This window comes from Hyaena hyaena, unplaced genomic scaffold (genome assembly GCF_003009895.1).
Source record: "Hyaena hyaena isolate Hyena2069 unplaced genomic scaffold, ASM300989v1 scaffold_414, whole genome shotgun sequence".
Taxonomy (NCBI): Eukaryota; Metazoa; Chordata; class Mammalia; order Carnivora; family Hyaenidae; genus Hyaena; species Hyaena hyaena.
The window spans coordinates 250,180-261,035 of record NW_024081044.1 but is presented as its reverse complement, the minus strand read 5'-3'; the positions used below and the strand labels follow the sequence as shown (position 1 = coordinate 261,035).

At 64.6% G+C, this 10,856-nt stretch overlaps 2 protein-coding genes across 2 annotated transcripts in view; one reads left to right on the top strand and one right to left on the bottom strand.

Annotated features, from left to right (window-relative positions):
- Positions 1-6,026, top strand: part of TECR (trans-2,3-enoyl-CoA reductase) — a 23,633-nt gene extending 17,607 nt beyond the window's left edge. Inside the window, exons 2-13 of the mRNA XM_039252226.1 lie at positions 3,099-3,149; positions 3,740-3,791; positions 4,113-4,157; positions 4,252-4,355; positions 4,432-4,547; positions 4,627-4,732; positions 4,826-4,898; positions 4,992-5,035; positions 5,119-5,176; positions 5,268-5,356; positions 5,633-5,678; positions 5,771-6,026. Of these exons, the coding sequence (XP_039108157.1) occupies positions 3,099-3,149; positions 3,740-3,791; positions 4,113-4,157; positions 4,252-4,355; positions 4,432-4,547; positions 4,627-4,732; positions 4,826-4,898; positions 4,992-5,035; positions 5,119-5,176; positions 5,268-5,356; positions 5,633-5,678; positions 5,771-5,898 (912 nt within the window). The 3' untranslated portion in view covers positions 5,899-6,026. The remainder of the gene's footprint in view (positions 1-3,098; positions 3,150-3,739; positions 3,792-4,112; positions 4,158-4,251; positions 4,356-4,431; positions 4,548-4,626; positions 4,733-4,825; positions 4,899-4,991; positions 5,036-5,118; positions 5,177-5,267; positions 5,357-5,632; positions 5,679-5,770) is intronic.
- An 82-nt stretch (positions 6,027-6,108) lies between these two features.
- On the bottom strand, positions 6,109-10,150 carry NDUFB7 (NADH:ubiquinone oxidoreductase subunit B7). The gene is made up of 3 exons (XM_039252228.1): positions 9,950-10,150; positions 6,614-6,782; positions 6,109-6,304 (listed from the first exon to the last, which is right to left on the bottom strand). The coding sequence occupies exons 1-3, from the start codon at positions 10,059-10,061 to the stop codon at positions 6,172-6,174; spliced, it is 414 nt and encodes a 137-aa protein (XP_039108159.1). The 5' UTR covers positions 10,062-10,150; the 3' UTR covers positions 6,109-6,171.
- Positions 10,151-10,856: the final 706 nt, after the last annotated feature.

The following is a 10,856-nucleotide window of genomic DNA, read 5'->3' as shown; positions in this document are numbered from 1 at the left end:
GGGGGGGGGGGGGGGGGGGGGGGAGGGCATGGGAGGTATGCTCAGCACAGAGCAGGGGCTGGGGTCACAGTGGGGTGGGGAGGGGCGCGGTGCTGGGTTAGCTGAGGGACTGGGAAGCACAGGCAGGCCCCTCTATTTAGGCCCTCAGTGCTGGGGGGTGGATGGGGCTCCCTGCCCTGGGGCCTTTTCTTTCGATGGGTAATTGGGGCCTGCTTCTGAAAGTGTCCCCCGTTAAAAATAGTTTATTGAGGTGCAAATTCGCATAAAACGAACCATTAAAAATGAAGAGTTCAGCGGCATTTGGTGTATTCACAAAGTTATCTGCCCCACTGCGACCACCACCGCTTTGGGGCCCCAGAATATTTCTGTCACCTTACAAGGTACCGGGTTCCCATCAGGCAGCAGTCCCCACTGCGCCTTCCCAGCACCCTGGCAACCCAGTCCTCTGGGCCCTTGGGTCTGCTGGTTCTGGTCATTTTACATAAATATGGTGACTATGTGTCTGGCCTCTTTTGCTTAGCATAACCTTTTTTTTTTTTTTTTTGCCACCTAGCATAACTTTTATTTCACTTTTCACTTGGAAATAATTATAAAATCATACAGAGAGGCCCTGTGTCCCACGTCTCCCTCACCCCCAGGGCCTCTGGGACCTCTCTCAGCATGGAAGCTGCTGGGTCCTGGGATCTGGGGCAAGAAGTAGGAAAGGACCGGCCCATCCCCAGCCCTGCTGCAGCAGCCCCGAGCCGAGGCCGCCCCCCCACCCCACGGGCTGGGCCCCCGGTTGCTGCCCCGAGGGCCAGGCTTACCTCTGGGCTCCCCCGTCCTCGGTGCCGCCGCTGGGAGTGTGCCCCTCGCCTGGCCAACCCCTCCTGCCACGCAGCTTCCTCTCCCGGCAGCCAGTCAGGGCCCCCGACTCTCCCTGGACCCTGGTCTGGTGCCCAGGCTGGGGGAGAGGGGTAGGATTTCAGCCCTCCCCCGGCAGCTGGCCGCCAGGCAGAGGGGCTGCTTGTATTTTAAGCTATTGAGTGGCTCAGCAGGAACTTGGAGGCCTCCTCTCCCAGTGGGCCTGGTGCTGCCTTCCCACACGGGCTCCGAAGGCATGTGGCACTGCCCCCCTGGGACCCAGGAACTATTAATATACCTGCAGCCACAGGGCAGGCCCTATGCCTGCCCACAGCCTTGCTATTCTAGCCCTTTCTGGCACATTCTACGTGTGCCCCTTTCCTCCCCCACAAGTCCCTCGGTGGGGCCAGACACCCTGGGCGGTATGACCAGCTTCCTTTTCTGGCCCTGTCTGTTTGGCCCGTGGCTCCGAGGGGCTCAGTGAGCTGCCCCCCAGGGCCACGCGGCCGGCAGTCCATGGCAGGGGTGTCGGGCCCGCTGGTGTAGCTGCTGTGGGGGGGGAGGTGTAGCGTCCGTGGGCAGACCGGCTCCGCAGGCCACCGGGGGCCCGGATCTGCACCCAGGCCCGTGCCCTTCCCACGGGGCCTCCGCACGCGAGCCCCAGGGCCCTGGGGTTTGGGGCACTTCCTGTCAGGCCCCGTGCCGGCGCTCCACACGCACATGGCCTCCCGCCGCCTTCCTGTCTCCGGGCTGAGGCTCACAGAGAAAGGAGGGCTGGTCACGGGCCTCCCGACTCAGTCCCCAGCACCTCCCGCTGTTGCTGGGGGATGTGTGAGGGGGGCCCTTTCCTTCTAGGGGGTGCTGCCTGTGGCGGACCCGGCGGCCGGGCTGTGGGTGGCTGGCCTGGCCCTCAGAGAGCCCCGGCCGGGCCCCGCCCTGGGGTTCCGGTCCCGCGCCTTCTCCACACCGCCTCTGACCCAGGGTCTGCCGGGGCGGGAAGGGTTCTCAGCACCTGCTTGCTAGTGGCCGACCTGAGGTCAGACCTAGGCCTTCCTGCCACGACCCACGTCTAACAGCATCTGTGCAAAGCCCCCCCTCCCCCGGCCATGGGAGCACTTGGGCCTTTAGGGATCGGCTGGGCCTCCCTCCAGCTTCAGCAGTTCCCAGGCTCCTGGCTCCTCCCGGCGCCTTCTCTGACCTGCCTGGGAGCTCTCTCCCTCCCAGCTCTGCTCACTGCTCTGCCGCCGTCCGGGGGTGGCTCAGGGACAAGGGGGGGGGGGCTTGGGGCTTTGTGGGGCCCAGGGCCTAGGCTGACGCGGCGGGAAGACCGTCCGGGAGGGGGCCTTGGGCACAGCCCGGGCGGACCTAGTGCGAAATGAGTGGAGAAGAGAGGTCAGGGAGGCGGGGGCTGGGGCCTCATCATCGAGGCTGGGGATGCTAGCTGGAAACTTCTCCGTTTCCTGATCCTTTCCACACTTCGAAGAGAGGCTCTCTGCACCAATAACTTCGGAATCTGTCACCTCCCTGGGAACATAAATGCACAAGGAAAATAATCCGCAACGTCTCTTACAGCTCAGAAGGGGAAATGGATGATCTATCTCGCGGATTCTCAAAATAGCTGGGGTTTCTCCAAGCCCCGTGAACTCCGCGGGCCTGAGTCGGCGCTGTGGCTCGGGCGGCCCTCCGGCCTCTCAGCCTCCTCCTGAGGCGGACCCCGCCCTGCCCCGGGCCAGGCCCCACGTGCCTCCACCCCTGCCTCAGAAGGTCTCCTCGTCCCTGGTGCTGTTGAGGGGCTCTGTCCACCCACAAGCCCCACTTTTGGGGGACCCGGCCCCCGGGGGTTGCCCCCAGGAGGTCCGTGGCACAGTTCCTGGGGGGCTCGGCCTGGGCGGTTTTATATTTAGCCGGGCGCTGGCTGTGGGGCACTCGGGTTACATCTGCACCGAAGGCGGCCGTGCCAGGGCAGGCGCGGGCTCCCTTCCAGCACCGCGGCGGAACTTGATCGCGCCGGCCCGGCCCAGAGCTGCTTCGCAGGGGGAGGTCCGAGGCGGGGGCTGCCGGGCGGCAGCTGGGGCCGCTGGCCGCGGCTGGCAGAGCGGGGCGGCATGGACCTGAACATGAGCATGGTGGCCCGGGAGGCCAGCCAGGGCCCCGGCCCCGGCCCCGGCTTCGGCCTCGGCCTCGGCCTCAACGGCCTCCCCCGGATCGCACCCACCAAGACCAAAAAACCTAAAAAGGCCGTTCTCTTTTTTGAGGTGGAGATCCTGGACGCGAAGACGCGGGAGAAGCTCTGCTTCCTGGACAAGGTAGGACCGTGGCGCCGGCGGCCCTGGGCCAAGGACATGGAGTCTGGGCGCGTCACGTCCTGGGGCTCCTGGTTCTGAGGAGGTGGAAGCCTTCCGGCTGGACCCTCTGTGTCCCGACACCCCACCTACTCCCCGGGTATATGAGGGGTACGGTCCCCCGGCCCGCCCCTGCCAGCTTGGGGTAGAGGGGGCAGAGCTGGCCCTTGGGTGTGGCTGGGAGCCGGCCCCCTGGGGGGAGGAGGTGAAGCAGCCTTCGTGCACCCTGCGGGGCTGTGGGGCCTGGAAGGTGGGGGTTCTGAGAGCTGCCCCCCCAGATGCCAGGCGTGCAGGACGTGAGTTCGGGCCCTGACTGAGGGCCGTCGCCCAGGGGAGCGGTGCGTGGGGGGCAGGACAGGCAGGCCCTGCTTCTCAGGCTCACGGTCTCTGCTCTGGTGGTGTCCTTGCTGGGCTCTTCAGCCGTGTAGGCCGGGGGCCCCCAACTCCAGCCTTCCCAAGGCAGCTGCCCAGGCCCCTGTCCCTGCCCCCTTGCCAGGAGGGGCCCTGATCGTGCCCCCCTACCCCGACTTCTTTGCGGCCCCTGCTTCCCGCAGGTGGAGCCCCACGCCACCATTGCCGAGATCAAGAACCTCTTCACCAAGACCCGTAAGTCCAGGGCCCAGCCGTGCCACCCCTGTGACCTCTCTGGGCAGGGGCCTCTGGGGGGGACCCTGTCCCGTACACCTTTCCTCCCAGGTCCTGCAGATGTCCCCAGTGCGGCCCCTGGCTTCTCTTGGCTTGCCTGGGCCACACATCCCTGCACGGTCATCGGCAGGACTGTCCTTGCTGGGCTTTCGGAAGGATGACATCCGTCTCCTACCTGGGCTGGGCCCGGCCGGGTCCTAGAGGCACGGGCCTGCGGGGCCCTTTCCTGGGGCCCCTGGGCTCCGCCACGCTGTGCGCCGTGACGCCCTGCTCTCCCCGCAGATCCACAGTGGTACCCTGCCCGCCAGTCCCTCCGCCTGGACCCCAGTGAGTACAGCTGTCTGCGCGGCCACCCGAGGCCCCCGGGTGGCGGTGGGCGGAGGTCTGGGCAGCTCTGAGCCCTGGCCTGGTCTCTCTGCAGAGGGCAGGTCCCTGAAGGATGAGGACGTCCTGCAGAAGCTGCCCGTGGGCACCACGGCCACACTCTACTTCCGGGACCTGGGGGCCCAGATCAGCTGGGTGACGGTGAGCCCCTGCCCTGCCCGTGGCCACCTTCCCCACCAGCCACGTCGGAGTGACTCACCCGCCCCCGTCCCCCCAGGTCTTCCTGACTGAGTACGCAGGGCCCCTTTTCATCTACCTGCTCTTCTACTTCCGGGTCCCCTTCATCTACGGCCACAAATACGACTTCACGTCCAGCCGGCACACCGTGGTGCAGTGAGTAGGGGCAGGGGGAGGGGCGAGGGAGGGGGTGGCCTGCTAGACCCGCCCCAGCTGAGTCGCCCCCCTCCCCCAGCCTCGCCTGCATCTGCCACTCATTCCACTACATCAAGCGTCTGCTGGAGACGCTCTTCGTGCACCGCTTCTCGCACGGCACCATGCCCCTGCGCAACATCTTCAAGGTGAGTGCCAGGGGGTGAGGGGGGCTGGGACCCGTCCCTGGCCCCAGCCCACCTCTGCTCGGCCAGGACTCACCCTGCCCTGCTCCCTTTCAGAACTGCACCTACTACTGGGGCTTCGCTGCATGGATGGCCTATTACATTAACCACCCTCTCTACACGCCTCCCAGTAAGTGGCCTTGGACCCGTCCCCCCAATGCCTCCCCCCGCCCCCCCGCCCCCAGCTCTCCCCTCAGGCACCTCCTCTCTGCTTCCTCCTCAGCCTACGGAGCTCAGCAGGTCAAACTGGCACTCGCCATCTTTGTGGTACGCAGGCTGGGAGGGGGGGTGGGGGGTGGGGGACAGGGGGGCGGGGTGAGGGCTGCAGGCTGACCCTGCTGCTCTAACAGATCTGCCAGCTTGGCAACTTTTCCATCCACATGGCCCTGCGGGACCTGCGGCCTGCTGGTGAGTGGCCCGCCCGGGGCAAGGGGGTGGTGGGCAGACCAGGTGGGCTGGGTGAGGGGGGTCTCACTTGCCCCTCCCGTCCTGCCTGCAGGGTCCAAGACCAGGAAGATCCCGTACCCCACCAAGAACCCCTTCACCTGGCTTTTCCTGCTGGTGTCCTGCCCCAACTACACCTACGAGGTGCGGGCCTGCCCTGCTCCCCTCCCCTCCCCCTCCGGGGCTGGGCTCCCTCCCCAGCGGCCAGCCCCTGATGGGGGTGCCTGGCCGGCAGTTGTAGCATCTGCAGGTGTGGGCTGGGGGGTATGTCAGGCCGGAGGGCGCCTCCATCACTTCGCCCTGCCTACTCCCACAGTGAGGCTGGTTGGGGGGGGTGGCGGCTCTGGGGATGGCGAGGCCTCCGGAGACCAGCTGGCCCCGCCCAGCCCTGCCGCCCTCACCCACCCCCTCTGCCCACAGGTGGGGTCCTGGATCGGCTTTGCCATCATGACACAGTGTCTGCCAGGTGAGCCCGCTGTCCCTCCCTCCCTCCCTCCGTGGGACCCAGCCCGCCTGGGCGCCGCGGCCCCTTCCTGACACCCCCGCTCCGCCCCACAGTGGCCCTCTTCTCCCTGGTGGGCTTCACTCAGATGACCATCTGGGCCAAGGGCAAGCACCGCAGTTACCTGAAGGAGTTCCGAGACTACCCGCCTCTGCGCATGCCCATCATCCCCTTCCTGCTCTGAGCCGCCCCCCTCCCAGGCTCCGCCAGGCCAGGCTCGCATCCCTCTGCCCCTGCACCGTTCTGGGGGAGGAGGAGGGGCTACCACTCTTCAGCGCTTGGAATAAAACCTGCCTGCTCCTGCCGAACTTGGACTCTAGCTCTGCGTGTTTCTTTGCGGGGGGGGGAGTGGCGGGCGCAGGGCTGGGGAACCAGCACACCACAGGAGGCAGGGTTCAGGCTGAGGGGCCCGGAGGCTTTTATTTATCGCCTAGTCCACAGGGTGGGGGCAGGCCCGCTACAGGGCTACCTCGGGGGCCTCCTTGCCGGGCCCCTGGCCTCTGGCCAGGTCCTCCGCTCTCTGCTCCCGGCGCTTCTTCCGCTGGAGCAGCCTCCGTTCCCGCTCAAACTCCTTCATGCGCATCACGTAGCTGCGGGCAGAGCGCACGAAGGGGGGTCAGGCCTCCTGGCCGGGCCCTCCCAGGCCCTGGAAGCGAAGGGCCAGGAGCGGGCACCACCGCGTTCTCTGGGAGGCCTCTGACTAGCAAAGGCCTGCGTGCCTGCCGGAAGCGGGTCCGTCCCAGCAGGTGCTTGCTGGCAGCCACGGGCAGAGGCTGGGCCTCACGCCCGGAGGGCAGGCCTGCACCCCCTCCCCCCCCCACCGCGGCAGCCTCAGGGCCACCTGCCCTGCCCTGCCCACCCCTCAGCCCCTCTTCCCGCCGGGGCGGGGCTGGGCTCACTCGAGGTGCTCGCAGTAGTCCCAGTCGTGCTGCTCGTGCTTGCAGGCCAGGAAGTTGGGGAAGCTGTCGCGCTTGCACTTGAGCAGCCGGATGAGGTAGTGCGCGCAGTAGTCCCGCTGCTGCAGCGTCAGCTGTGCGTCGTTCATCTGCTGCCGCGTGGCCACCATCTCTGTAAGGAGCGGGTGGGCGCGTTGGGGGCTGACTGCTGGGGACCGTCCCCACCCCACACCGAATTCCCGGCACACCCGGACGCACTCTGGACACTGAGGCCCAGACAGGAGGACGGTCCGTCTCTTCCCTTCACCCCAGGGTCCCCCAACATCTGTGTGGGACCCTGGCCTCCCCTCCCTGGCGCACTCTCCGGACAGGCCCACCCCGCAGAGCCCGTGCTCGGAAACACTCTCCCAGCGCGGCCCTGCACCCCAGCTCCGGCCTCCGCTAAGCGACGGGGTAGTGGTCCCCGCCCCAGAGTCCACACTGGGTGCTGCCTGAGCGAACACGCCAGCTCCGGGTCCTGGTGGGTGAACTCCTTACGGGCGGCCCAGTGCGGGTGCCAGGAAGTGGGCACACTCCCCGCTTGCGCCCTCCGTGCCTGGGGATATGCGTCCCTTCCTCCCCGTATGCCTCCTCGCCTTGGCGCAACACACAGCCTCCCGCATCCTCGGGGGCACCCCCGCTCCCCTCGACACCCTTCTCGGTCCCAGCTCCTTCCCATCAGCACCACAAGGTGTGCGCGGAATCTCGCACTCTCCACCGCTCGCTCCTCTCCCTCTCCGCCTGTCTCAGACCCAGGTCCTCCCTCCTGCCCCTGCACCCCGGTCTCTTCCAGCTTCCACACTCCACCCCAGCACTGCTCACACGTGGCTCTCACCAGGGCCTCCCAAGGTGCCAGGACTCCCCGTGGTTCCTTCTGGAGCCTTCTCTTCCCCACAGCTTCCTGGGGACCACAACCTCCGGACATCCCCTCCCCGACAGCTCCACGCTGCCCAACACTAAATGTTGGCTTCCAGTGGTTCTTGCTGGGCACCGTGTTCATTCCAGTTGGTGGCTTTGATTGCTACTCGACCCGGGGATGAACCCCAACCTGGTACCCCCACTCCCTCCATCTGAGCCCCAGGCCAGTGTATCTACCTGCAGCCCCCCGCTGGCTTCTGCAGCAATGGATTTAGAGCGCCTACTGCATGCTGGGTGTTGGGGACACAGCAGAGAACATGACAGACAGGGGCGTCTAACCTTGGAGCAGACACAGACTGCACAGTGAGAACTAGAGCACTGCAGAATGTCCAGCAATGTCCGGTAAAGCAAGGAAGAGAGAGGCAGTGCCGGGGGCTGGGTCACAGCTTTAGGTGGAGGGGTCCCTCAGGAGTGGCATCTGAAGGTGGAGGAGCGAGTCACACAGACACCTGGGGGAAGAGCACTCCCAGTGCTGGAACAGCAAGTGCAAAGGCCCTGAGGTGAGAAGACAGGTTCAGGATGCCCCAAGGATCGGCCTGAGCAGGCAGTCGGAGCCGGAGGCAGGGGCAAACTGTGTGTGTGTGTGGGGATGTCACGAGCTCTGTTTTGGACCTGCTGAGTGGGGGATGCCACACAGGTAGTGCGCCTGTGAGTCTGGAGTTCAGGGTCCAGGCCCAGCTGGAGATAGACGCCTGTGAGCATCAGGAGGCACATGAAAGCTGGGACTAGCAGACACCCCCAGGGATGGGTGGGAGCGAGTGGTGACAGAAGGCCCAAGCAGTGAGGACCCCCAATGTTCGCCAGATGGGGAGATAGGAAAGGATCATGAGAGGGCATCAGCGAGGCAGGTGGGCATGGGAGGGGGGCATGGGCGAGGAGGGGTGTCCAGGAAGCGGTAGCCATCAACTTGGATGCAACTGCAGCGGGCTGGTGAGATGTGACAGTGGGGTCCCAGGATACACACAGTGGTGGTGGGAGGGAAGCTGGACAGCCCCTCCCGTGAGGCGGATTTCGAAACAGCATAAGTAACTGTGTTGGCACGCTGGTGGGAAATTCAGTGTTGCAAGGGGGGAGGATGGTGGGGGGTATCCCTCTGATAGGTGAGGGGTGGCGATGGGGGCACCAAAGGGTTCGTCTGGAGTGGGGGCTTAGCTAGAGCGCGGGCAGATGGGCCAGAGTAACAGGAGGGAAGGCCAAGGCCCCGGGGATGCAGGGGGCCCAGGTGAGTTCTTTCCGTTACTTCTATTTAACAAGAGGATGTAAAAGGGAGGCGGCGGTGGAGGCAGGAGGGAGGTGCGGGGGCCAGAGAGAAGGTGTGGGACAGAGGTCTAGGAAGGCTCCGGAGCCAGCCAAGTGCCAGGGAGCATGGCGGGAAACCCAGCAGCATGAAGGTCAGCGAGGGGCACAAAGGGGAGACCCCGGGTGGTGTTTCTCCCCCGTGAATTCGGCCGCACAGGGTCACGAGCCGAGAGCCCAGTTTCAGATTGTTTGAGTCAAGCAAGCAAGTGGAGCAGAGGCCTGTGGGACTGTGGGCAAAGCGAGGTGTGATGGGCCGTGGGAAGGATTCACAGGGTCAGGTGGGGGGGGGTACGGGGGCGCTGGTGGACTGCGGGTTCCGGTGGGACCGCAGGACCGTCAACATTTGTGACACTGTGGGCGGCCGCGTCCTGGTTCTCTCAAACCCGGACCTCTGTGCACGCCACCGGCTCCGCCAGCAAAACCTTCTGACAAAGCAAATCTGGCCAGAAGCACTGACTCCCCCCTCTCCTTGTATTTCAGCTGGCCAACTCCGACTTAGCCCTCTCGGATCTCGCCTCCAGCCACCGCCTCCTGGAAGCCTGCCTCCGCTGTCTCTGCCCCAGGGCTGGAGTTCCTTTCAGTCACTGCATGCTGTATACGCGGTGCTCAACTTGAGACTTGGCCGGGATGGCCCTCGATATGCTTGACATCACTTATTAAAAACAGTAACAACAATAACGAGCAGGACAGCATGTGCGGCGTGAGCACCCTTTTTGTGTATACCCCCAAGCAGCAGTGATATCTGGACAGAGGTGCAATGGACACGCCCCCTCCGTGAGAAACCCTCCCCTGGCCCCCCAGTGACTCCGAGACCGAGCTCAGCTCCGACCGCCTCATCAGCCCCCTTCCCGACTGTCACTCTCGCCCCCGAGCTTTTCGCTCAAACCGTGACTTCGGCCTGGGAAACCTCCACCCTCAGGGAGGCTCACGCGTGTCCTCCGGACCGAAATTTCCAGGCCGAGGTCAGGGCTGAGCCCAGACACAGCACGAGAAGCCCGAACCCAACCCCGCGAACCCCGGGATTCGGGGGTCCGGGCGTCCGCGCCCCGAGCCCGCCGGCCGCGCCTGCGCACTGGGCCTCACCGCGCTCCTTGCGCCCCGGGAAGCCGTAGTCCGGGGGGAAGGTGGGCATCCGCTGGGGGTCGGGTTCCCCCGATGGATCGCTCACATAGCGCCGGGCGAGATGCGCCCCCATGGCTGCAGCAGCCACAAAACCCTGCAGCCGCCGGGGTCACCTCGCTCCTGCCCGGAAGCACGCCCCCTTCGCCAGCCACGGCTTCCGGGTCGCGCAGGCCGCCGCTGAGATCAGGACGATGAATGTCGCCGGAGGACTTCTGTTTTCTCTGGCGCCACCTGGCGTTCAGGCGGAGACGGCCCAGGCGCAACGCGTCCTTTCTCGGGATCAGGTGGATTCCAGAAAGGGGGTCTTCCTGCTTCTGAAAACCACCCCAGCGGGCGACTGGGGACAGTTTGGGGCAGGGGCCTGGGGGCGGGGCCTTTCCCCACCTTCCTTGGGCGCCTCTGGTCTCCCGAGGCTAGAGCACAAATGAAAGTTATTTTTCATAGTGTACAGTATTTACAAAAAAACGCTTTTCTTCTAGAACATTCGAATTTGTCTTAAGAAAACACAACAAAAACAAAACCCTGCACCTTACTGGTGATATAATTAGCGAACATCAAAAGTTTAAATACAGTTATTAAAAATATTTTAATTGATTAAATTTAAATAATCAAAGTTATTTATAACTAAAAGTAAAGCTGAAATTTAAAAAAATTTAATGTTTTTATTTCTGAGAGAGAGAGAGAGAGAGAGAGAGAGAGAAACAGCATGAGCAGGGGAGGGTCAGAGAGAGAGGGAGATACAGAATTCGAAGCAGGCTCCAGGCTCTGAGCTAAGCTGTCAGCACAGAGCCCGACGCGGAGCTCGAACCCACGAACCGTGTGATCATGACCTGAGTCAAAGTCGGACGCTTAACCGACTGAGCCACCC